Below are 27,850 nucleotides of genomic sequence, written 5' to 3'. Positions count from 1 at the left end.
GGCGAGACATGTTTGCGGAATGATTATGAATGAGTTGTGATGTGGCGCCCATTCGCGGAGGCAGCTCGTGGAATGGACCGCTCCAGGAGGAATGTTTAGATAAGAGAACATATGAGCAGTCATAGAGAGTTGTTTCACATGTATACAGTACTGCTTCATGTAATAATCTTCTTAGGCGAATAGAGATTAGGAAGAAAGAGTAAAAATAACACTTAAAGTGGTAGCCATCAATGCTGTAAAACGAATGAGCTAATGTGGCTGCTTCTGTTGAAAAACGGATGATTTAGAAGATGATCACTCGCATGGGTCTGTTTATGGGCAATGGGCAAGGCCGAATGCCAGAAACTCTCATTGCTAAGTAGAGGTAAGCAGCTGTTCCCCTTCTGTCTCTCACTCGACGTTGTGTCGATGAAGTGACACTAGGGGTCGCTCTTTGGAGTGCCATTCATCTCTGATCTTTTGAGAAAAGGCGAATGAAAATTGGTGATGCCTTTTCGTTTGTGTGTTATTCCTGGTTGCGGTCGTTATCTCTCTGCTTCTGATGGCCATGCTCGCTGTCTCACGTGCCAGACACATGGAGACTGCATTTGTGGATGGTTCATGTCGTCATTGCGAGAATATGACCATGATTACATTGCTTCTACCTACGGGTTTGAGGCAGAATCGGGTTGCACTGGGGCGATCTGGGGACTTCAATGTGAGTTTCTCCATTGGGAAAACCCCCACGTACCTCCCATTCCCCAGTATGCTCGTACAACCCGCCCGAGTCCTGGGATGAAACCGCGGGCTGGTCTCAAGGTGGATTCACATCTCCATTCGGAGCTTGTGAAGAGGATGAGCTATCGATTGCTGCATCGAAGAGCGGGCACATCATGGCGGAGGACTCGTTTCGACTCCCAACCTCGGGTGCGGTAGCCCAATCACAGGCTGATGCGGAGCTGGCGGCCATGCTTGCCTGGGCAGCCGCAAGCGTCAGGCTGGAGTGGAACCCTCCGCTCCCGCCTGAACCTTCACGACTCGACGATTGGTTTCTGGGGGCAGAGCGCCACTCAAGGCCTCCCTCTGCCTCTGTTCCTTTCTTACCGGAAGTGCATGAGGGGCTTACGCGGTTGTGGTTTTTGCGAGCTCTCACTACACGTTGGGGTATGCGGCGATTCCTCAGGTGGATCATGCGGTCGCGGTGCACTTGTGCCTGCAGAGCACCACCACCTGGCACATCGTGGTTTCGATGGACACCTCCAAGTGCAGTTGGGTGCCGTGTGCAATGGGCACGCAGCCGCTGGTCCATGGACTGGCCCACGCCTGCGTTGGCCCACACCTCGAGTTTCTGGCAGTATTACTTGCCCTGTGGAGGCTTTTGCCATTGATCCGGGGCAAGCATGTTTTGGTTCAAGGCATTTTACGCTCTTGTCAAATGTTGCAACTCGCCCGCCATCTCCTCCTCTGGAGTCAGCAGCGAAGACTGCCCTCCTGACGGTGCTCACCATCATCAAGAGTGTAGGGGACCTGCAGGCATTCTCTGCCTGCAGTTCAGTCCGGATTACTCTCACGTCGTCTTGAGACCCCGACCGGTTTATGTGACATGGTTCCCACGACTCAGGGATCAGGTGGTGAACCTGCAAGCACTGTCCCAGGAGGAGGCTGACCCAGCATTGATGTGTCCAGTGCTTTGGTGGACAGCAGAAGGGATGCGCTGTCTCCAAACAGAGGATTGCTTACTGGGTCATTGATGCCATCACTCCCAGCACATGCCGCCCCCTGCTGGGCTGTGTGCCCATTGTACCAGGGGCGTAGCGGACGCTTGGGCTTTGATCACCGGCACCTCCTTAGCAGACATCTGTAGAGCAGCAGGCTGGGCATCACCTAACACCTTTGCAAGGTTTTACAACCTCAGGGTTGAGCCAGTTTCATCCCATGTGTTATCAGGTGACACAAAGAGGTAAGTTCGGGACAGCTGGCCGGGTGTACCGCTTGCACATAGCGCATTCCCCTCCCTTGAGGTGAAGACGTGTGCTCCTTTCCCAGTCATGTTCGCAAAAAAGTGTGAACCCTGGACGTTCTTAGCCTAGTGGCTGGTGAGTCTTTGGATGCGCGTCAACTAGGCCCTGTACTGAGGTAGGTGCTCCACATGCACTGGTTATCCTGTTGATAACCCCATGTGATGTATTTTCCACAAAAAAGATTTCCCTGTTGGTAAACCGTGTCTGCCTTTCCATAGGTCAGCCTCCAGTCACCGTGTCTTGTAGTAACTCCTCCCCCCTTGGGTAGGATCTACCTCGGGACCCTTCCACATGTCATGCTTCCAACCTGAGAGGTATTTGGTAAGACCATGTGTTGCATTTCCACTTTAAAGCCACCCCTAGTGGTCTCCGCGGTGTTCTCATTCTTTGGAGGGACACCCCCCGACATGGATCTTATATGGCCCCCAACTGAATGATTTTGTACCATTCTTAGGGAGAACAAAAGAGAGAATGCCATGGCTGGGTCATTCTCTACTTTCCAATGACACCTTGATTGGGCTTCTAGACAACTCAGAAGACAAGATATTCCAGAAAATAGTGTGGAAGCACTCAACCCTTCTATAAAAGACTTGTTGTCTATGGGTGAGTGCCAACGTGAGGGCTAAAATGCATTAGAGCACAACCGATATTTCAGATCAGTATAATATGAAGGGGGGTGATAGATGAAAAAATTCGTCTAGTACTTGCTGCAATCCACTGGAATAAAATAAGCCTATTTGCTTGAAAATAGGAGACACAGAACTGATATGCATGCTTTTAAATTTTACACATAAAAAAAGTATGTAAAAATTTTAAACATACACAAATGTTATTTATTAACTATTGCAATAATTCCTTAAAATATAGGGGGTTATCTGTAAAATTAGATTTTTTTCATGAAATTTGTCCACTGTATGTATGGACAGGGAGCTTTTAAATTTGAGTGTGAAAATGTTCAGACATCAGCCCAAAAATCCTGCAGAGTATAAGATAAAGAATCATTCTTTCAAAAAATATTATAGTTTAATCTCAGATTGTACATTGTTATGTTAGACCCCAATATGGTTACTCATATATATTTAAAGCCAGAGTCTCAGAGGAAAATAGTTAATTTATTACAGTAAGTTACATTAGTTTCTCTAAAGCCTCAAACAGTGCTACACATTCAGTAAAAACACCTTCAATGTAAGGCAAACTGTGACAGTTATGTCTTATTATTCAATGCAAATATACAGTATATATGGGTCTTTAGGAATTCTTGCCACATTTGAAAAAGCCCTTTAGAAATATAACATGAAACATGACCAGCAGTTAAACATTAGAGACATTAGAATGCAAGATCAAGAACTGACATTTGCATAACTAAAGGTGATGGGAGTTATTTCTGTTGCTTTTTTACACATTTATGAATGTTCCAGCAAAAAAAAACGAATGGAAACAAATGAGAAAACCTTACATAAGAGGCATCGAAAAACATTAAGACAAAATAGACAGCTGGGAAAAAATTAAAACAAATGTATTACTGTCTGTTGTTATGTTTTAACCAATCAGTTTGAGTCCAGAAAATAAGTCGAGTTTTGTCCTTCCTTACATTATTAATAATTAGCAGCAAGTTAGCAAAACAGTTCACTCATGTGATGTTGATGCAATGACTTGCATTTTACTTCGAAGAGGGTTTAAAAAAAAAAAAAAAAAAGGTCTACCGATATATATTTTAGCATGTTTCCAGCTAACAAATTATTTACAAAAGTGCATTTATGACAAAAGGCCTGACTTGAATGCATTCCACATTGTGGAAAAATATATTTGCATTAACAAATTGTTATTCTTGTTCTACAGTAACTTTGATTCTAAAACTGCATGTAGATATGTTCTCTTACCATTAACACTTACAAAACTTTTCTGGAGTGTAAAGTATTCCATCCTGTTGCATCCGGTACATTCTAATTGAGTTTTTATAATTACAATGATCACAATGCAGCACTGTATTTAAATTCCTCAAAAAACTATTTTTTTTTGTAATTTGCAATTTGACTATTGCTCATTCTTAGGAGATTGAACAATGTATTAAACTATGGTTTGTTTAACCACTTTTTGAAATTAAGCTTTATAATCAAGGGGCATTTGATTTTCAGGGGCACTTTTACCATCATGAGGGCATTTTTTTTCTAACCATTTAAAACAAACTCTTATGAAATATACCTTATGTTGCGCAGCTTATTGACTACCAATATACTTACATTGAAGGAGGGACCTAAGCCATATCTAGGGAGCAGAATGCAGTACATGGCCAAAGGTTTGTGGACACCCCCTTTCAATTAACATGTTTGTCTATTCCATTAATTCCAGTGAAGAGAAATCTTAATGCTAAAGCTAAACAATTGTGTGCTTCTAACATTGGTTTAACAGTTAGGGAGGGCCCTTTTCTGTTCCAGCATGACAAAACGAGGTCCATAAAGAAATAATGTACTGAGTCTGGTGTGGAAGATCTTTACTGGCCTAGACCCCAACTGAACAACTTTAGGATAAATTGGACGCCAACCGTGAGCCAGAGTCCATCGCCCAACGTCAGTGACGGACCTCCTTGATGGTCTGATGCAGCTACATTCCAACATCAAGTGGAAGAGTGGAAGATGATAAAGCCGCAAAGAGTGGGATTAATATCTATGGTTTTGAAATTGAATGTTCAACAAGCACACATGAATGTTGCTGTTCATGTGTCCACAAACTTTTGGCAATATAGTATCATGACTTGGAGGTGAGCTCTTCTGACTTGGGCCAAAAAGCAATTACCTAGCAACCACTCATAACATCCCATCAACGACCTGGCAATGACCTAGCAACCACCCAGAACACATTAGCAACCATATGCCAACATGTGAAATAAAAACACCTTAACAACTGCATAGCAATGCCTTGGAAACCACCCATAACACCCTAACATTGTGGAAGTGACATTTGTAAGGGAAAGCATTTTCTGCAGTTCAGCTTAAAAAGTTTTAGTAGAGCAAAATATTTTTTTCCACATCAAGAGTCATTATCCATAATTGTGGCTCTCTTAAAATGTTAGCCTGTCATGTGTCCAACAGATCAAATCTATGTTCAAAGCTTTTATACCTGTTTGTATATCTTGTAAAGCATAATTCTTAAGCAAAATAAGGTAACATTTTAGTTAAAATCGGTATCGGCCAAAAATCATTATACCGGTCCACCCCTACTTAAATTGATTTACATTATTCTTTTGCTGCTTTGCAAGCACTGGGTTGTCCTTCAGGAATGGTCTCAATCTAGTTCTTATTAATTATCAGTCTACTCTCTTCAAGGGCTGTTTGTAAAACCTTTTTATGTGTCTTTCAAGTTCTGGCTGATCAGAACCACCTTTTATAAATGCCCCTATTGTTTGTCTAGAGCTTAGTAAAATATGAAGCATTTATATCTCAAATACTGGATAAGGCTCTAAACTACAAGAACAATCTTAAATTACTTTAACCAGCAGATCAGGAATACATCATAAAGATGACGTTTTGCTGATTGGCATGCCCACATCAGGCTGTTGTGAGACGCTAGCTTTAGTTGTGGTATAAAGCGTACAGCTCGTTCCAGAAGACCAGGGAGATGATGGTATGAGGACCGAGTCGGAAGTATGAAGCTCCGAGACCTTTATATAGACCAGTCATACCTTCATTCTTCAGTGTCTTAGAGAAACAGTCCACAAAACCTCGGTACAATATACCCTGCAAGAGAAAAGAACATACAGTGAGTATTAATACCTTTTTGATGGTTTTATAATATAACTTTATCTACAGTCTATTAACGAAAGTGCTTGATGACACTGTATAGCTAAAGCATAAAGCTCTTCAGACTTTGATTGCTGAATGTTGAGGATAGCTGGAAGGAAACACCTTGCCGAGATAATCCACAGGCTGGTTGTAGAGGCGAGTGCTGACTACATCAAATGGCGTCATAGCTAATACAACGACTACACTACTGATCATTCCAGCACTCAGAGCTATTAACCAGCTGCCCTCAGAGAATAACTACAGATACAGGAAAAAGGAGAAAGAGAAACAAGTTAACAGCAAAGAAGCATTAATTACTAAATAACCAATATTACTCCCCCCTGCCAAGAGAATATTTGTATACATTTCAATTCAGCTGTACTGAGAGTATTTTATTCTACAGTTAAGGGGATAGTTTTCCCAAAAAATGCAAATTCTGTCATCACCAATCTCTCAAATGTAGTTAATTTAGAAGTAGCGCTTCACAATGCATGTGAGAAACGATGACGTTTGAGTGTAGTCTTCATTTTCTTCTCTTCCTACTTTATTGATTTCTGCTTCTCAATATACGCAATCAAAGATGTTCTCGAGTGAATCCTGAATGTGCCAGATGTGAACACGCAAGATGTTCTGCAAAAAATTGCTTACATTTTGGTCTGTTAGTCACACATCACATAGCTTGTATAGCTTCAAAAGTCTTACAGAGTGCACATGTCATATGGATCCCTTTTTAGATAACTGAGCAGCGTCAAAAATCTAGTAAGCTTCTCTTCTGTGGTAAACTTATGAGGTTACAGAATGATCAGACTCTGAATTCAGCAACAGAAGGTCGAAAGTTCTGCGGCTGAAATCGGTCAGTGAAATTGAAACCACTGCCCCCAGTGGCCAAAGCTGGAAGTGTGGTTGAGATGAAATGTCCGCAAGGTGGCGCCAAAAACTAGTTGTATTTTAAGATATAAATTATGTAATACAGTCACCAGGAATGCATATTTTATTAACTCTACCCATAAATGATGATAGAATTACCATGTTTTGAGAGAACCATCCCATTTGAGTTTCCCTGATTGAAAAATATATAAAAAAATAGAGAGCGAGAACCTCTAGTCGCAACCATGATGGGGTTACCCCATGTGACTCTACCCTCCCTAGCAACCGGGCCAATTTGGTTGCTAAGGAGACCTGGCTGGAGTCACTCAGCATGCCCTGGATTCAAACTCGCGACTTCAGGGGTGGTAGTCAGCATCAATACTTGCTGAGCTACCCCCCTGAAAATCATATTTTATCATTAACAGTGATTCAAAAAGTAAAATTAACGGTGGTCGCACACCGGATGAGAAGCGCCACGCCACGCCACATCGCATTTAGGACATGGCATAGGCATCGAACACAGGACGCGTTGATGCGTTTCAGGTGGCAAACAGTACACACAAAAGTCACCAAGGTTTTTTTCCTTCTTCAAGAATGAACAACGCAAGAGTAAATAATCTATGCTCTTTGATAATGCTTTGGCTCGAATTTAATTGAAAATATGCGAGTTGCGCTCTGTGGCGCATTTGAGCAGCATCAAGAGTCATAGCTGGATGCCGCTTGGTGTGCGTACTTTAATAGAAATTTTAGAACGTGCCATGTTGTCCACTAGATGCATCAGTTGTGCAACCCCATTAAGACTCAAACAACCTCAGGCGAATGCAAGACTCCTCCTGTGCAATCATTATCGTACTCATTTTTTGCAGCAAAATTTTATGCAAGTAAACATCACATAATGATCTCTGAGCTGTTGATACAACTGTAAATCTAGTGGCATCCAGGGGATCTCATATCAGGAGCAGTTCAATGCTGACTTGTAATAAAATTGGAACAGTTTTTATTAATACACCTAGTATAGCAAAGCTTTTACAGTCTCTCATGATTTGTGAACATAACACCAACACCATCTAATCATTTGTTGATCTTTGGCACACAGAAATGACATACACCTGAAAAATCCTAAAGAATCCTAAAGATCAACCATAATTGTGTAACTCTGTGATATTTTGTGCATAACAACATGGAAATGGATTGGAGAGTTACTTGCATTCGCATTACAAATTTGTGTCTATACCTCACAGCCTTGTTTTCACGAAAAAGTTTAATATGGCATCTAACCTGAATGAGGTCTATAATCGGTGACAAATGGTAAATTAACTAACACGCTGACAAAATCAGAGCCTTTGTCTGGTTTATACACTATTATACACATTTAACTTAAATGCTTCAGACTGAAACATTTACATTTTTTAATTCAATTCATTTTTTAATTCAAGTGTATATTGTGAAATACTAGTTTTTTTATAGTGTAGAAAGCAATGATGACAAAACTTATAAAATCCAGAAAAGCTTTGTTTAAATGTTTAAAATTAAATTAATAATGTAAACTAATAAATGGTTTTCATTTTTAAAAAATTAATTAATTTTATTAGTAACTTACTTATAATTTTTACAATTTCATTAATTATTTAAATACATTGTCATGGTTCTAAAATAAAAAAAATACATTAAGATATAAATACTGATCTTCTTTCTTTCCCTGACACATTTTTATTTTTCCAGCTTATTCCTACCTGAAGTGAATCATGCTTACCTGTGTGTCAGTGACCAGCTCTTTAGAAGCAGAAAAAGTGGAGAGTTGAGCAGCTGACCCCACACTGACCCTTGGCACTGCTGCACTTGCCCCCCTCCACAACCCCAAAATGCCATGCTGTCTGTAGATGGCCAACAGTGCATGCATCATTCCCTAACAGTGAAAGAAAAACAAAGAAAAAGAGATGTACAACAGAAACGATCACTACGTTTACATCATAACAGTGGCAGGATTTAGATTCAGACTGGTTTATGTCACCATGGATGCACAAATCTGCCTTTGAAAATGGCGAATTGCAAATGGGCATGTGTGACAGAACATTGAATTAGAAAAATTTCCAAAACCCCAGCATCAGCAGACGGGAAGATGAAACTACTTGCTTCACATTAAAAAAAAAACTCCTTCAAATCTGTCATGTATAGATGTTGAATATTAACTCACCTGATGCTTATACTGGTGTCCTACTGCAATAGAGGAAGTGGATTGACACTGTAAATGTGTCTTTACCTGAGGTCAAGATAAGAGAATGATGGTCATTTTACTAAACTTAAACATTCAGACACTCAAGGCCATGGGTTACCACAAGTCTTGGGTGTTGGCATGACACTTAAAGGAATAGTTAACCCAAGAAAATACAATTTTGTCATCATAAACCCTCTCATTTCGTAATATTGTCTCTCTTCCCTGAAACACAAACCGAACTGGCATTTTCCATATGCTGAAAGTGAATAGTAATTTATACTGGCAAGCCCCAAAAAGGGCAAAAAAGCACTTTATACAGTATATGTGTATTGCAAGTCTTCCAAAGCTGTTCGATAGTTTGGGGTGAGGAACAGACCAAAATGAACAGAACTGTGCAAAGATTTTAGGTACTTGTGAAAAATGTTGCATAGTGAGGATGTCTTCAAAACATAATGCCATAAATAGTTTTCATTTATCACTTTATGTCATTCAATGTCCAGTAAACATAAAAAAAAGATAAATCAATATTCTGTATGACCATCTTTGCCTTTAAAGCAGCACCAATTTTCTTAGGTACACATGGACACAGTTTTTCTTGGTTGTTGGCTGATAGGAAGTACCTAACTCCACAGTTCTTCTATTTATTTCGGCTTTCTCAGTTGCTTCTGTCTCTTTATGCAATCCCAGACTGACACAATGTTCAGTGAGGGGCTCTGTAGGGGAAATGACATCTGTTTGTTCTTCTATTCTAATCTTAGAATTAATCTTAAATTGCAAAAGTAAAGTTTGGGAGTCTAACATTTATATTTCCTATTGACATACTAAAGCTGAAGATATAAATAACCAACTTATGACAAAAGTTTTTGTGAAACATCTTATGTGCCTTTTGCGCAGTACTGTGTGTCTTTATTCACTGATGATCTCTTTCCACTTTCTATGTGTAAAAAAACAGGAAATAAAATAATATGAGGCTGAAATGACTTGGTGTGATTATTTGATGACAAATTTTCATGCTTTGAAAATTTGATGACATTTGATGCTTAATCCTAATTTTTCTAGTCAGAAATACACCCAGTTCAGTTACTCACCAGGTAAATCGGGCTTCCCATGACAGCACCCACGACACCGGCAACGGCCCCGGCCAGTGTGCTCTTCGCAGCGGAGACCCTTCCGTCCGTGTGAATGTATCCCAAGGACTCGATGGTGGCGTAAGAGCCCAGCCGGACCCCATTCATGAAAAACTGATACACAAGCCCGGGTACCAAACCTTTCTGTAGACCAGGCAGTCCATCTATTTTACCTATCGTGTAAAAGGCGTGAAATACATTCCTATAATAAACTTGGTAGGTTCCTCGGCTCTTCAGCTCACCTTGCAATTGCATCCGAGTTTTCACAACCTCCAACGGGTTTGTGAATAAGCAAGCACCGCACGCAGCTACGCCGCCGAGAACGAAATCCATGATTATATCGCACGGTGTTCAAATGGTGAATACGCAAACAACACCAGGCCTATGTTATTCACAAGCGATGGACAAAATAAATAAGCAAATATTAAGATAACTGATAAACAACTGTAAAGCCCCATTTTAAAATGTCACAAACTTCGTTATTGTTCCTCCGTGTCATTGTCAGATTGCGTTCATCAGCAGGGCGCGTGCATAGAGGACGCCGGCATATTAACCAATCACAACAGAGATATCGCCCCAGCCTTTCTTACGCAGCCTCTGATTGGACGGTTGTAAACAGAACATCAAACGTCACCTCAACGCTATATAGGCTATATATAAAAATTCAAATATATATATATATATATATATATATATATATATATATATATATATATATATATATATATATATATATATGAATTTTTTATTTTTTCAGGCTTTTTTTCAAATTATATATATATATATATATAATTTTTATTTGCTATATATACACATTTGTTGTGCCTCACATAATGTTTTTTTTTTCACTAAGTAAAAAAAGACAGTAAAGGTTAAAGCATGGTGAGGTAGCTATCTTGAATTTTGGAGTCACTCATTATATTGTGAAGCCAACATACTGTTATTCTATAGAATTTGTTTAAGACCAAAATGATCAATTGTATCTCCTCCTACAGCTTTTAAGCTACATCCATCAAACTCAGCACATACCTTCAGCCTGTTCTGACTGGAATGGCTGTATCTTTTTAAACTGATAGGAATAACGGGTTCCAAACTGGCCAATGGAATGCTTGTTAATTCAATCTCCAACTTAAAACGATTCAAATGTAAGCAAACACAAACAAAGTCTGCCAAATATTGGCTTTAGATTACAATTCATATCCATCTATCTTTCTGAAGGTTTTATCTGAAGGTCTTTTTGACCATTTTAAAACTTTCAGATAAATAAAAGTTTGTCTTGACCATCTATTTTTTCTTTTCTTTTTTTCGAATTGAACCACGTTGTTTAATATAGGATGGGTGAAATAAATGACAAGGGTGAATTCAGGGGTGTAAAGTACAAATTACAAATACTCACATTACTGTTATTATGTAGTTTTTCCCAGGAATTGTACTTTTTTTAAGTAGTTTAAAAATGTTATACTTTTACTTTTACTTTTACTTGAGTATATTTTAAGCGCTGTAACTGTAGTTTTACTGCGATATTTCCCCACCGTCTGTGTTCGCTACTTCCCTGTCCTGATTTTATTTTTATCTGTGAACATGATTGGCTAGGGAGAGTCTCATGACTCCCATCAAATCACATGGCACCTGTTATATGGATGTGGAGGATGGCTCAAACACAAAGGGATTTTCTCAGTGAAAAAGGCCAATTGCATGATTTTGTCATGTGAGTTTAACATGCTCAAGATATCAGCATTAATCCTGCCTCTAAATTGAAGAAACATATCGAGGTATATTTCATATTCCTGCTTACTAAATTATGTGTGTCTATAACGTAGCCTGTAATTTAACTATCACTGAGATTATTGGGCTGCTGTGAGAGATTAAGGAAATGTTTTCAATAGGGCTGGGCAATAAAATGATCTAAATGTTTATCTAAAAATAAAGAGAGAGAGAGATGTCCTTGATACCGACTGATGAACTTTTGAGCCTCTGTTCTACATCTAGAACAGGGGTGTTCATTACATCGATTGTGATATCTAGAGCACCACTGGTTGGTTGATCTGCATGAAATATAAAAGATTGACATTTTATTTCCTGACGTCTGTAGCTGTGTGCTGTTTGATTGACAGGCAGCTAATGTTTGAGCGCTAATGTGTTTTTGCGCCTAAATGGTCATACATTTATAATTCCGCCAATGCCCGTCTTGATGAGACATTAATGTAAACACAGACATTTCTGTCTAAAGTGAACTTAAACAATGGGACAAAAAGCATTTTTACATCAAAATGTCTGACTTGAAGTGTACATGTAACTGAATTGAGAACTGTCTAGCAGGCTATGTCATATAAAGGCAATTAATCAAATAACAATAACAATAACAAGGAAACGAGAAAACCCCTCACTACTTTTGACTGAATAACTTTAGTAGCTTTAAAAGTATTAATGTAATAGAATAAAACAGTGATAGTTTTTAAAATATTGTTAGTTTTTTTTATTTATTATAATACCGACCACTGATAGAGAGTGTGTTGATTTATATAATAAATGACCAGGAAAGTAGATATAAATGATAAAATAATTTATAATTATGCTTTGTCTTTATAAAGATTGAAAAGTATCAACATTTGTAGAGCAATACTTCAGGCAGAATATTCCACCAGTCACAAACTTCAGAAAATTGTGCATCATGAATAAGAACACAAATATTTCTGGGCTTAAATGATACAAGAACTAAATCACTGTTGAACATTGTATCTCAGAAGAAGGACAATGTGGCCCCTCATGTGCTACTTAAATAAATAGTTCAATCAAAAATGAAAATTCTCACCTCATTTACTTTCACTCATGCCATCCCAGACAAACAAATTAAGATTTTTAGAAGAATATTTCAGCTCTGTAGGCCCATACAATACAAGTGAATGGTGGCAAGAACATTGGAGCTCCAAAAAGCACATAAATGCAGCATAAAAGTAACCCATATGACTCCAGTGCTTTAATCCATGTCTTCAGAAGCAATATGACATTTGTGGGTGAGAAATAGATCAATATTTAAGTCACTTGTTGCTAGGAATTCTTCTCCCTGCCCATTAGATGGTGATATGCATGAAGAATGTGAAGAACCAAAAACACAAGAAGAAGAAAGTTACAGCCAAGATTGACTGAGCAGGGAGGAGAATTTATAGTAAAAATTGACTTAAATATTGATCTATTTCTCACTCAACCTATCATTTCTCTTCTGAAGACATGATTTATCCACTGTGGGCACATGGATTAGGCTACTTTTATGCTGACGTGTGTGATTTTTGGAGCTTAAAAATTTTGGCACCCATTCACTTGGACCAAAAGAGCGGAGATATTCTTCTAAAAATCTGAATTGGTGTTCTGCTGAAGAAAGAGTCATACACATCCGGGATGGCATAAGGGTGACGATGAGAAATTATGAGAGCATTTTCATTTTAGTGTGAATTATTTCTTTGAATTCTGATGTGGCCCCGTACCAAAGAACTGCTCTACCCCCTCTATTGTGCGGGACATAACGCAACAAGAGACCCTGCTTTTTTTGTGGATTTTAGCATTTTTGTATTTATTTATTGTATATATATATATATATATTTTTTTGCATTGTTTTGAATGTTTTATGCACAACAATAACTCTCTCTGTCGCCATTAAGGGACATTTCAACATTACACATTAACTGATTTTAATGTAATTGTTTCATACATTATGACTTCTTCATCTTTTCATTTCAGTAATCATGTCGCCCTTTATTTAGATTTTTCCCATCGGATTCATGTAATGTTTACAGTATCATATATACCTGATGTATTTTAAAAGCTGTCCAATCACAAACACCTTTAAAATAACTATATTTTGATTCTGTCTGGCAAACAGCCATTGACGGGAATGTAAATGATGGTATGTGTGGCAGCGCCTGCCATCTCCCCTGAACGCCGCCAGAGGTCGCCGTCACCCTGAATATTAACATTTCACAAACTACATCTCCCATAAACATTTTCTGTCAGACTGATTACCCTTCCACCTGTTTCACATTAACACTGTCTATTTAAGTTCCCAGTTTCCACGCATTCAATATGAAGTCTTGTTTGCCTGGTGTACAAATCTGCATTATTACTATCATTTATATCCTGTGTTTGAATCCTGCCTGCTCTCTGTATTCCTCAGCTTGCTTTTAGGGAGTTTTATTGGTTCCACAAAGTTTATAATATCTTCATCAGTAGACAAAGATGTGGAACTATAAAAAATCAAGAGAGAATTCTTTAAAAACTTTATTAATATCAATGGCTTTATTAATATCAATGGCTTTATATATCTAGCCAAAAGCTCCCCCGCTTTGTCCCCCAACTCAAAATATGACTTGTCTTGTCCATAATAACCAAAACTCCACTTTCGGCTACAAAATTATGTATTTCAATCGGGTCAATTCTCTGAGGCCATCAAACGACATTCAGCACTTCAGCTCTGCCTCTGCACTTTTAACATTCCCTTCCAGCTTCACGAGTTCTCATGTTTTGGATTTTTTGATGAATGAGGAATACTGTATAATCTGGCCACGAAGAACTGCTTTAAGTGTCTCCCAAGCCACGCCCACAGGGGATACTGAGGACCAGTTCGTCTCCATATAAACACTGATTTCAGTCTTTAACATTTGTTGGAAATCAGGATTTTGCAAAAGGGTTACATTAAAGCACCAACTATATGATTTCTTTTTCTCTGTGTGCGTCAACATCTCTAAACTCTTCAGGGCGTGATCTGAGACTAAGATATTTCCAATTGAGCAATCCACAACAGATCAAATTAGGGACATAGATATAAAAAAATTCTACTCTAGAATAAATCTTATGGACTGATGAAAAAAATGTATAGACCCTACCAGTTCAAAAGTCTCAAAATATCTCTAAGACAAACATTTTTACACTTCCAGTAAAGTATCAATGTTGCTCTAGGGGGCTTAAACACTTTTGCTTCACTATGATCAAGGACTGAATTCATCAACAGATTAAAGTCTCCTCCCAATATTATATCATGAGGGGTGCCAACGGCAAATTCAAGCTATTTTCATGGTGTAAAAATGTACAACGTGCATTGAATGGTTGCTGATATAAACTGATATATGACCAAAACGGCAAGTGCTAACAATTATCTGTATTTAGAAAAATGAACAAAACCATCATTCACTACAGAAACTTCTCCGCCATGGTGAAACTTTAGTACTCCTCCCATCTCAGAAACTATCAAAATTATCTCAGAATTTCTTGTATTTCTGATAATTCCGATAGCACGTGACTGCAGAATTAGAGTTGGAGGACCGCAGATCAAATCCAGTCATGAACTCAAGCTGACACGTGACATTCAGAGTCATATAAGCAGTACGAAATGAGGTGGTTGCTTCAGAAAATGTGCTTTTTCATTTTGCTTCTGCATTTTAAAAAAACTAATGTTTAGGGTCAGGCATTAATAAGGTAAGGATGTCTTTTTTAACATCTCATATATACAGTTGAAGTCAGAAGTTTACATATATTGTAGCCAAATACATTTAAACACAATTCCTGACGTAGAAAAAGGTTAATTTAATCGTAGAAAACATTCCCTGTCCTAGGTCAGTTAGGATCACTACTGTATTTTAAGAATGTGAAATGTCAGAATAATAGTAGAGAGAATTATTTCTTTCATCTTTTATATCTTTCATCACATTCCCATTGGGTCAGAAGTTGACATACACTTTGTTAGTATTTGGTAGCATTGCCTTTAAATTGTTGAAATTGGGTCAGACATGTTGGGTAGTCTTCCACAAGCTACTCACAATAAGTTGCTTGAATGTTGGCCCATTCCTCCAGACAGAACTGGTGTAACCCGAGTCAGGTTTGTAGGCCTCCTTGCTTGTACATGCTTTTTCAGTTCTGCCCACAAATTGTCTATTGGACTGAGGTCAGAGCTTTGTGATGCCACTCCAATACCTTGACTTTGTTGTCCTTAAGCCTTTTTGCCACAACTTTGGAGGTTTGCTTGGGGTCATTGTATATTTGGAAAGCCCATTTGCACCAAGCTTTAACTTCCTGGCTGATGTCTTGAGATGTTGCTTCAATATATACACATACATTTCCTTCCTCATGATGCCATCTATTTTGTGAAGTGCAACAGTCTCTCCTGCAGCAAAGCACCCCCACAATCCATGATGCTTCCACTGCCATGGTTCATGGTTGGGATGGTGTTCTTTAGCTTGCAAGCCTCGGCCTTTTTTCCCTAAACATTACAATGGTCAATGTGGCCATAAAGTTTCATTGTGTTTCACCAGACCAGTGAATTTCTCCACTGCTGTTTGTCAGGAAAGGAATATTTTTTTTCAAAATGTTGTTCAATATTTGTTTTCTGTGTCTCATATTAATCACATGCAATAAAGTTTGCACATTATGCACAACATCTTTCTAATGGTGAGCAGAGCATTATATCATGTATGAACAAACAAAGATTGTAAAAAGAGTACAGCGTTCGCAAAAGACGCTCACACTTTTTCAAAAAAGGGATTTCCCACTTCAAAGCCAACATATTTTGCACAACTGCTTCCCAATGGTGAGCTGCACATTATATATTGTAATGAATTACAAAGATTGCAAAAAGATTTCAACGCTCGTTACACATGCACGTGATGCTCACACATTTTCAATAAAGAGCTTTCCCTCTTCAAAGCCTCACATTATGCACAACTGCGTCACAATGGTGAGTGGTGCATTATATCATGTTATGAATATACCAAATTGCCCTATGTCCCATTACGTGGACGCATGGCGAGCTCTTACTGGCATTCTGACCGGGTGCTAAAAAAAAAGATCTAACATTGTTATACAATCCAATTTGCACGTTGGCCACTCTGTTTCAACGGTGTTCTGCCTTCCACGGTTCTGCCCGAAGACTCACCAATGTTACGTGCTGAAATATACAATCTTCTCGCTACAAACGTAATAGAGGTCGTTTCATATGAATTAATAAGCCTGCTGTTCTGCTGCGCAAATGTGTGGCAAGTCCTCACGTGCATGTCATAGCTGGTGTTTACAACGATTGAACACAATCTGTGGTAGGACCACAAAATGCCGGTGTTGCATGCACAGACTTCGACACAGCGGTATTTACATCAGTTATTTCCTCGTTCTGGAGAAGGAAGTCTGGCTTAGGACAATTCTAGTTCTGAGTTCTGTGTATTAATTTAAAGTCCTTTATTTCAGTCTGTCTCTGGCTTCCTGCACGTTCACGCATGTATCGATGTGGCACTCGCCCCATTGAAAATGAACGGTGTGTGTGTTTTGAATTACATCAGCAATTGGTTATTACTAGCCACTTAGAGGCACTACTGAGCGAACACAGAGACTTGCTTCTTTCCATATGGAAAATCTGGTCTAATGTCAACTGGGTGAAAAGAACACTTTTCCCCAGCCAGTAAATATCCTTTTTAGGAGTTCATGCATGCGCACCTCATGAACAAGCACATGCAGACCATTCTTCGGTGTCTGTTTCAGTTCAAACTGAAAAAACATTACCACTGAAGTCATTTTATTTTCATGTGCATCGTGGTAACTCACCACTGTCTGGCTACTTTAGCACCATGGACAGCGTCAGCCTTCTACCAACAGGGTGTTATGCTGGATCAAGTTTTCAGAATGAAAGTGCTGACCACAAATGCATCCAACACAGGTTGGGGTGCAGTTTGTAATGGACGCTGACTTTTGGCACCTGGAAACAGGCCGTGTCTTTTTAGCTTTGAGAGCTTTTCATTCCGATATTGGGAATCACCACATTCTGATTTGTTCGGACAACACAACAGTAGTGGTGTATACATGCCCCCATGCCACGCTGGCCCACGTATGGTCAGCAAAAAGCAAGTATGCGCTTCCCCAATGCGCCTCCTTCATTCTGTCATCAGCAAAGTCCAAGTGGACATGGAAATAGTTTGCTGTTACTGTCAAGCAACTGTTTGATGCCGAACACAACAGTGCTTCGTGCATTCCCTAGAGATTGACAGGCAGGAATTTGGCCAATAGTTGTTGCAAGACTATCTAATTGACAAATTGGTGTGAGAGAAGGCGGGACTTACAAAGAGGGGTTAAAGCAATGCAAATATGCTCGCACACACAATGAAGTATTAGACCAGATGCACATCATAATGCAACTAAAGCCGAATCCCAGATATTTTCACAAATGTAGAAAGCTGGACACTTTTTTTAAGGTCAGAAAAAGAGGACGTATGCTCACCCTAGTGTAGACCAAGTGGGCGGATGTCACTTATTTTTCATATATTATTGAAAGTTGAGGTGAAAACACTGCTGGATAGGCCGGATTTTCATTATTTGTGTTAAGCTTGATTGTATATTGTAAAGCCAGCTTCAGGCCTCTGTTTTCCAAATAAAGCTCATTAGCCACCACATAAATACTTTAGCTTCCAAAGCCAGTTGTGTACCTTGGTGTTGTATAGTATCCAAAAGTCGAATGTTTGATTTTCTGACTTAGCCATAGACTATACTTCCATAGTCCAGCTTTGAGCGAATCAGTGTTCTACATAGATTTAGGAGGATTGAGCTGTCTGCACCCTATTTTGTCTTGGATAAAACATTTAAAATGTCCATGGCTTTAAAACATCGCTTTTTTTTAATAACTTGATATGAGGGATAAAGGAGAGTTTGCTTTCAAAGGTGATGCCAAGAAATGTGGTCTCTATTAGAACCTTAATGGGGAAGTTGGCAGAAATGCATGCAAACAGTTTTTGCATTTGAAAACTTGAAGCCATTTAGCATCAATCAAGATTGTATTTTATTTATCTTCAGTAGAATTTTCTGCTCGATACTGCTCATGTACTTGCTTCTATAGGATATACAGACGTCGTCTACATCAAAGCTACTGTGAATATCTGAACCAGTTACTTTTGTAATGCTATTTTAATACTAAAAAGAGTTACTGATAAAATACTTCCTTGAGGCACTCCAAGTTCTTGTCTATGAAGGTCAGACAAGGTCTTATCTACCTTGATCTACCAAATCATTCAATAAAAACTGGTAAACGTCCTCTAAAACCCAGCTGATACAAATCCTTTAAAATGCCATACTTCCATTTTGTGTCGTAGGCTTCGTCCAAATCAAAAAAGACGGCTACAACATATTCGTTCTTAATAAAAGCATCATATATATAGCTTTCCAGACTGTCAAGGCTTGCATTGACCCCTCCTGAATCCACACTGGGAATTACTTGAATGATGTTTACATTCCAGTATCCAAACTAGATGATCATTGACCATGTTTTGCATAAGCAGCTGGTCAAGGCTATAGGGCAATAGTTGTTGGGATAATTATTTTCTTTCCATGTCTTTGGGATTGTTATAATTTCTGCTTCCTACCAAGCAGGTGAAATATTTCCTGATATCCAAATGGAGGTAAAATAAAAAAAAAAAACACGGTTACAGTAGTGCGAGGTAGATTCTTTACAAATTGGTAGTGGATTTTGTCTGGTCCAACAGCTATATCCTGGCGTGGGATCTTTTTATAGCCCATAGTAGCTCTTCCATGCAAAATGGCTGGTTATATGGTCCATATTGCTTGAGGAAATGTTCATCATTCTCTTCTCTTGTTGAGCTTGGATTGTTTGGAAGGCAGTTTTCAATCTACGAATTCTTGAAAGATGTTTGCAATTACTTGTTCTGAAGGTAAGAGTGAGCATTGATGTTTGATATGTTTCATTTGTGGACCACTGGTCTTTTTGATGGAGTGCTTGCTGGCAAGCTGGGCACAAATCTTCAACAGCTTTCCTTTTTTGCTTCATTTATTGTTCTTCTTATTTGTGCTCTTTCTTTTGAGTTTAATAATATTTTCTGAAGAAGAGTCTTTCAGCATTTCCCCTCTTTTTTACAGCTTTTTTGCACTTATCACCTTACATGGTGATAAAATCTACATTTTGTATTATAAGATGTTCTCAGAATAGTGTCATTTGTTATGGATATAAGCATTTCTATAAAGTTCTTTGTAGCATCCAGATTTTCCTATGGAACGCTTGCAAACCTCTCGTAACAGAGGATTTGAAACTGGTACCAATTTGCTATCTTCAAACTCTTGATACTTCTCTTCCTTTGATGGTTAAAATGAGTGGAAAGTGGTCACTTCCACAGAGATCATTCCAAAATTTCCACGAGAGGTCTAAAAATAACCCATGCCCTGGGTGTAAATAAGAATGTCATCCATCATTTAGAAGACATAAGGCATGGTTATCTATGTAATCTTCAATCCACTTTTGTGCTGCAATGGTTACCTATAAAGTGTTATAATCTCCCATGAGTATAAAAGGAGAGAGGAGCTGAGCAACCAGATTATCCAGGTCCATGTGTGTTTTATTCATGTCAGGAGGAACATAAATAGAACAGACTATAATGGTTTTCTGTAGGGTCAAACTCACTGCTGTTACCTGTGGATTGCTGTTAATACTGATATGACTATGCATCACATCAGTTTTGATTAAAATGGCTGTACTTCCAGAAGCCTGTCTATCGTTAGGTCCAAAAGTATTAAAAGCTGTAATATTTTTAAGAAAGGGTACAATCTGATGATAGTTGTGTCTCCTGAAGACAAATGACAAGAGGATTGATAACTGCAGATAAATGCTAATTAGCCCTGAGGCCACGGCATTTCCATTGGATGATAAAACTCTCCATTATCAGGTAGGTAAAATAGAGATTGTTTCCCTACTTTTGCCTTTAGGAGATGGGATTCTACTATGGTGTCCACTCTCTCTCATTTCAACATCTTTAATATCTTGTGGTACTTTTGATTGTGAGGAGCTAATCATATGTATATTAGGGCTGTCGATTTAACGCGTTAATTCAGTGTGATTAATTTTACAAAAATAACGCGTTAAAAGGATTAACACAATCGCATGCCCACGGATGGTCATATGGAAGATTCCTGAGAAATGCACGCTTGCAGTACCACCTGTTTACTCCAGAGGGCAGTAAGTGAAATTTCAGCTGTATGAGCAACGCACAGTTTATACAGTGGAGAAAACACTTCAGTAGGCAGAACCAGAGCCATATAGAGAGAGAGTTGCGACAACGGAAGTTCTAAATGCTTGATCGTCACGTGATTCACGTAGACTTCAGATAGTTCCAGGAAGTGCTTTGGCGGGCATTTCAAACTGTTAGAGTAGAGTGACAGAACTGCGATTTCTGGTAATTAGTAGTCAATAAATTCATTTATTTTATATATTTATGTAACACCGACATATGTATGTAGCATGAGTATGTTGTTACAGCGATGTTGTTTTTTTAAAGATCAAATCAGCTAATATTTGAGGATTAGTGTTTGCTTACCGTTATTTGCCTCAACTTATTTCAGGCTAGGGTTTCTGTTGCCTTTTTATGTTACCTCATGTTCATTGTTTTCACTAATTTCATGGTAACTAATGTCATATTTATGACTTTTCAGATAGTACAGAGACAGGCTGGTGACAGGTGATTTCCAGCTCACACCGCACAATGGGTCAATGAACTATTAACTATTAGCAGCAGTTACGTAAATGTAAAATTTTGTGAAATGAAGCTTATTGTTTACAATTCTTACAATTCTATATATAGTAATATAATTATTTATGTATTATAAATATTATATATCTAATGTATAATTCTTACAATACTTATTCATATACACAATATATTCAGCTTTAAAACAACTTAAGCATACTCGTATATAAAGTGCCATTCAAAAGTAATGAGGCTGAAAATTCAGCTTGGCATCACAGGAGTAAATTACATTTTAAAATACATTAAAATAGAAAACAGTTATTTTAAATTGTAATAACATATTACGATATTACTTTTTTTTTAAAACGATGGATGAAACTGAATCAAGAGAACAGATTTTACAATTAATAGGGTGTTCGTTACTAACTTTATCCAGCTCCAATCCTTGCCTAATCTGTTAGTTATCCGATAACATCCCCTATCTCTTAATTTTATGAGTAATACGCAACTATAAGGTTTTAATTTACAAGTTATTTTTATTTAAATATACTGATAATATACAGAATAAGATAATATTATTCTTTAAACATTTCACCTTTTAAAAGTGCGTCGCAAACGGTTTGTTCTGCTGCATCTCTATGTGTTTGCTGCTACTTCCGGGAACTATTAACTCTTTCCCCGCCAGCGTTTTTAAAAAAAAGTTGCCAGCTACCGCCAGGGTTTTTGACAATTTTCGCTAAACTTTAATGGCCCGCAGAATATTTTCTTCCATGAATATATGAAGATGCTATATATCACAATAAAGATCTGAGCCTCTGCTTTTAGGCAAAAAAAAAGATTTTATTTTATCTTCATTTGTTCTTTTTTTATTGCGACTTGAACAGAGGTAGGTTTTGTCAAAAAACAACATTTCAGACAAAAAGCTGAGAAAAAGGCATGTTTATGTTTGATATTTTGAGCTTCTCATACTCCACTTCTTCATGTTTGAGACGATCGCAGTCTGTTTCTTTGATCAAAGAGTTGCGTACTCATTCAAAACATGCGCAGGGGTCTTCCTTACCGTATAACACCTAAAACACGGAAACCCGGAAAATTCCGTGTTTGGCGGGGAAGCGTTTTTTCATAAAACACGGAAAATTCTGTGTTTGGCGGGGAAAGAGTTAAGAGGCTCCATGAGCCGCCATTGCTGTAAAAAAAAACGTTCCATTGGAGTCAAATGGAGTTGTCGCAACTCTCACTCTATATAGCTCTGGGCAGAACAACACAAATGCGTTACGTTCTTGCATTCAAAACACTTGAAGGAGCGCAAATGCGATCTAAGGGATCTCAAGATGTGTTTAAAGATTGAGTAGTAAACTATATTTAACTTGACACAGTGACCTAAACATTTTATGTTTATGACGCAACACACCTGAGACGTCTGACGCAGGTGTAAATTGACGGGTCCTTAAACAAGCCCTCATAATAAATCTACAACTGACAAATTCACTTGTGTAATGGATCGCTGTGAACTGTATGCCAATGATTGTCTTATGATCAATAATATGGTAGTAAACAATACATTGTATTCTAAAGCCGCTTTTTGTATTGTCTTATCAATTATTAACTCTTCTGCTACAGGAATGTAAAGCATTTTAATTATCTGAATATTTTATTTATATATATATATATATATATATATATATATATATATATATATATATATATATATATATATATATATATATATATAGTTATAGTTATCTTTAAATATATATATAAAATATTTAAAGACAACGATGTATAATTATATATTGATATAATTATGTATAATCATTATATATTGAATTATTGTTATTGTGACGAAGGTAGACAGAGAATGTGGATCTATATGCAGCTTTTATTCATAAAAACAGGAAAACTAAAGAAAAGCAATGGAGACCTAGCACAGAACATAATAACATCTGCAAGAACCAACAAAGCAAACAAGAAAACTAAGGGCTTAAATACAAAAAGGAACAAACAACGGAATGAGGAACACCCAGGGAAGCAATCAGGGAATGAGAACTAATCAGGGGAAAACCAATCATAAAATGAAACCACAAAGGACTACAAAAACCAAACAGGAACTAAACTAAACTTCAACATAAAAGCACAAAAACACAACAGTGAACATGAGTTATATGAGGGGCTTTCTCAGCAAATATTTGTATATGTGATTAATTGCAATTAATTAATCAGGACACCTTGTAATTCATTTGATAAAAAAAAATTGCGATTGACTGCCCTAAAAAAAAAAAAAATATATATATATATATATATATATATATAAGCATTCCAGTGGACAGCTTGACATTGTCTCTGACAAAGGTCCACAATTCACCTCAGGATTTTGGCAAGGCATTCTGTTCCCTAATTGGTGCATCTGTAAGTCTCCTCAGATTTTCATCCCCAAACTAATTGACAGACAAAATGCAGGCAGCCCTTCAATGTCATGTTATGGAAAATCCCTCCACTTGGTCTCAACAGCTCTCCTGGGTGGAATATGCTCATAATTCTTTAACTATGTCCTCAACTGGCCTATATTTCTTTCAGTGTTCCATGGGTTATCAGCCACTCCTCTTCCCATCACAGGAGGTTTGTCGCTGTTCCATCAGCCCAGAACATTTTCCAGCGATACCGCAATACCTAGAGAACTCCCTGTGCACAAATTCTTCACTCTGTTGCTCTCTTCAAGCAACTTGCACATCGCCTGCGCAGAGCTAGTCTGGGGTATAGCACTGAACAAAGGGTCTGGCTCTCCACTAGGAATACGCACCTATGGTTTGACTCCAGTAAGCTAGCCCCAAGGTTCATTAGCCCATTTACAAGTTAATCTTTTAAAAGCACCACAGTGTAAAGGGGTTCAATGGAAAGGAGGAGGCGAGAACCAGCTTGACGATATAAATAATAGTTTTAATGAAAAATTAACAAAAAGACAGACGACGGTCAGCTCATCGTAAACGATCTCTCTCTTCCCACCACCCTCCGCTGTCGGCCCTTATCCCTCTCGGAGGCTTAATTAGCCTGATAAGGGACCGGGTGTGTAAAATCACGACCCGGCACCACCCTCCGCCACATTTTTAGAAGTACATGTATCACATTAAGTCTCTCAAATGATAATAAGCCATGAAAACTGCATGTATAATGAAAATAAAAATTTTATGTACATGACAGACATTTTTATCCAAAGAGACTTAATCAGTTGAATTTAAACTATATATAGAAAATATGTATGTGGCAACGGGGCGTGGTCAAGCGCCCGTCCGGGAGAGAAAAGCGGTAAGGGCGCTCACACCTGAGCTAAATTATGTCTAACACCTGTCTCTAATTGCAGTAGCATGAGGAGAGCGGCATAAAAAGCAGCAGCAACAGAGCCCCGAGAGAGAGAACCCGACACGACAAACAAAGAAATGTGTGATGCTTTGTTGTAATTATTGATACATATTAAAAGCCTTACCTTTGATGCCGTTTTCCCGTCTTCCTTTGATGCCTGTCGGAGGTGGCTACTTGCGGGGGGCCGCGACGTCGAGGGGCTTGTCGATCAGGTGGTACTGGAGCAGTTTGTTCAGCGCTTGCCCAGGAGAACGGCGGAGTGGGTCCAGTGCCACCGCCCGGCATCGCTGGAGGAGGCCGTTCGTCTTGCGGAGGACCACATGGCGGCGATTCCGAGAGCAGATGAGCTCTCTCTCTCTCTCTCTCTCTCTCCCCTTCCCCTGTTTTTCCCCCTCCCCTCTTCCCTCTCGCTCTGCTCTCTCCCCAGGGCCCGTTCCTGCCCCGCGCAGGCGTGGAGGATTCGTGAGACCAACTTCCCGGCGGTGGGAGAACCCGCCTACCCCTTCCCCGTACCAGGTTGTCGCCCCTCCTCTCAGGGAATTCCCGGAGGGGGACTTCCCCTTGGAGCAGTCGCGGGATGAAACCCTTAAGCACGCTTTTGACCAAGTGAGAGTAATCGATGGTCAACAACTCCGCCCGGGCGTCGCCATTTCATATCCATATTTTTTGGTTATTAAAGATCGGTTGTACAGAGTGACGCAGGACGCTCAAACAAAGGAGGAGGTGACACAATTGTTGATTCCACGGAGCCGCCGGGAAATGGTTTTCCAGGCGGCTCACTATAATCCTATGGCCGGTCACCTAGGGGAAAGGAAGACGGGAAAACGGCGTCAAAGGTAAGGCTTTTAATATGTATCAATAATTACAACAAAGCATCACACATTTCTTTGTTTGTCGTGTCGGGTTCTCTCTCTCGGGGCTCTGTTGCTGCTGCTTTTTATGCTGCTCTCCTCATGCTACTGCAATTAGAGACAGGTGTTAGACATAATTTAGCTCAGGTGTGAGCGCCCTTACCGCTTTTATCTCCCGGACTGGCGCTTGACCACGCCCCCTGCCACAATGTATTAAACATAAATTACCCTGTAAATTTAACACATAACCTTGGAAGTCATTGCAGAACATTCAAAATGCTGTATAATGCAGCATACATTATATTGGTATGCAGGCATACCAATGAGGCTAGGACTCCAGCAGTATTCATCATAACTTCAGGTTCGTCTTTAGTCAGGATCTCAGCACAGGCACATATCAGACTGTTGTCCACTTAGGTCCACTTCTGAATTTATAGCACCTTGGATTAATTTTCTTGTACTGCAAAAATACAAGCTGCAGTACTTCAAGGTTGTATGAAAATGAAAAGCAACAAAAACATTATCATATAGTTTTCTAGTGTTGGCGAGAGGCATAAATGTGAAATCAACATGATTTGATATAAAAATGTATTATTTTATTTTAAAGAAAACACAAAAAACATATGGTCAGTGGTGTTAGCAACATAAAAACGCAAAAGAATGGTTTTGGAAAGCAGTTAATTGTAGTGAATAGAATAACTGCAGGGATTATCACATGATGGCATGTTTTTTTTATAAATATATTCAAAACATAATTTTTGAAGAGGATTTTTTTAAATGTAAGAGATGTTATGTTAAATTAAAAAAATGTCTTCAATAGTCATGTTATCTGGAAAATGTCTGATACTGAGATCAATGCAAGTATTTTTTATTTTGTACATTCCTAAAGTAACCTAATCATGAGATTTGTCAGTGGTGTTACTGACTTACATTACCTTTAAAGACAAAAGAACATTTCAGTCAATGGTCAAAACCCTGCAATTATTTAGGGTGACCTTGTGTGGAATGAGAAAGAAGGTTGTTCACCCTTAAGCTGAGTTCACTGTGAGGACACTGACTCAACAGAGATATGAAAGCCAGTCCCTCAGTGACTTTAATCATTTTAGCCTTTCGGCAGAGAGAAAGACACTCATTATACCTTGACCTCTCAGAGGACTGTATTTGTAAGAGGTCAAAGAAGAACAGTTGAAGTAAATGACTCCCATAAATCAAACATTATAAGCAAAACACAATGGGCTGTCACTGTCGCTGAGACAACAGTTTTGCAACAACCTGAGCACTATTTTCAAGGCGGAGAGTTTCTAGAATTAATTTTGTCAAGTATTTTATCCTAAATGCTAAGATAATCTGAGATTGTAGCATCAGTGAAATGAGAGAAATTGGAGTTCATGTTTATAGCATTCGTGACTGCACAGTGCACACAATAATGAAATGTTAGTAGAATAAATGTTAATACTCTGTACTGTTATTACTCGGCAATATTTTAGTTATGACCTATGTAGAACCAAGATAATTGTATAAAATGTGTCGCTAACATATATTCATGCATGCTTATGAATGAGGAGCTGACCATGAGGCAGTTGACTTCAGTAGTTTTTGTAGAGCATAAATACAGGCTTCGGGGTTGCATTCCTGAAGAACCTTTTCAGCAAGTTAAAAAAATTTCTCCTGGACGATCTCATTCAGAATTTGCAACGTGGTGGATACATAATCAATATCTGGACACAGAAGCCAGGTCAAGGCATTTCCTGTATGACAAGGGTCTGGACAACAAGCTGTTGATGTCATTCTTCAGAAGTCCCTTGTATAATGGAAATGTCAGGAGGCAATCAGGCTCACTCACATCCACAACACAAAGATCACACTCACCCGAATACTAATCACCTGCACCTGTCATCAATCCAGCAATCCAGCAATCACCAGCACTATTTAAGAGCACAACTCACCTCCAGTCTCTGTCAAACCTTGAACGAGGAAATATCCACTAACCTGCTCTCTGTGCTTTTCAGACGATTGTTCCTGAGACTATTCCAGTCTGTTTCCTCAGTACACCCTTGTGTTACTTACCTGTTTTCCCTCGTCCAGAGACTCCTCCATCTCCCTGGTGTTCATACTCAGCGTCCTTTGGATTGTGATACTTACCACACTCAAGCCTGCCGTTATCT

General features: G+C 38.8%; 1 protein-coding gene across 1 annotated transcript; it reads right to left on the bottom strand.

Moving 5' to 3' along the window:
* Positions 1-3,105: 3,105 nt before the first annotated feature.
* Positions 3,106-10,508, bottom strand: slc25a35 (solute carrier family 25 member 35). Its single transcript, XM_052119453.1, has 5 exons — positions 9,950-10,508; positions 8,841-8,906; positions 8,400-8,552; positions 5,903-6,037; positions 3,106-5,734 (listed from the first exon to the last, which is right to left on the bottom strand). Exons 1-5 carry the CDS (start codon positions 10,319-10,321, stop codon positions 5,570-5,572), a joined length of 891 nt encoding a protein of 296 aa, XP_051975413.1. The 5' UTR covers positions 10,322-10,508; the 3' UTR covers positions 3,106-5,569.
* Positions 10,509-27,850: the final 17,342 nt, after the last annotated feature.

This window comes from Xyrauchen texanus, chromosome 4 (assembly GCF_025860055.1).
Source record: "Xyrauchen texanus isolate HMW12.3.18 chromosome 4, RBS_HiC_50CHRs, whole genome shotgun sequence".
NCBI classification, from domain to species: Eukaryota; Metazoa; Chordata; class Actinopteri; order Cypriniformes; family Catostomidae; genus Xyrauchen; species Xyrauchen texanus.
The sequence above is the reverse complement of the archived record's forward strand: the minus strand, read 5'-3'. Positions and strand labels throughout refer to the sequence as shown.

What these genes read in the sequence shown, in the direction of transcription:
- slc25a35 (XM_052119453.1), bottom strand. Translation starts at nt 10,321, where the DNA reads ATGGATTTCGTTCTCGGCGGCGTAGCTGCGTGCGGTGCTTGCTTATTC. An exon ending in GACACCAGTATAAGCATCAG is followed by an intron (nt 8,553 to 8,840) that starts GTGAGTTAATAT and finishes TTTCACTGTTAG; the next exon opens with GGAATGATGCATGCACTGTT. An exon ending in CTGTGGATTATCTCGGCAAG is followed by an intron (nt 5,735 to 5,902) that starts GTGTTTCCTTCC and finishes TTTCTCTTGCAG; the next exon opens with GGTATATTGTACCGAGGTTT.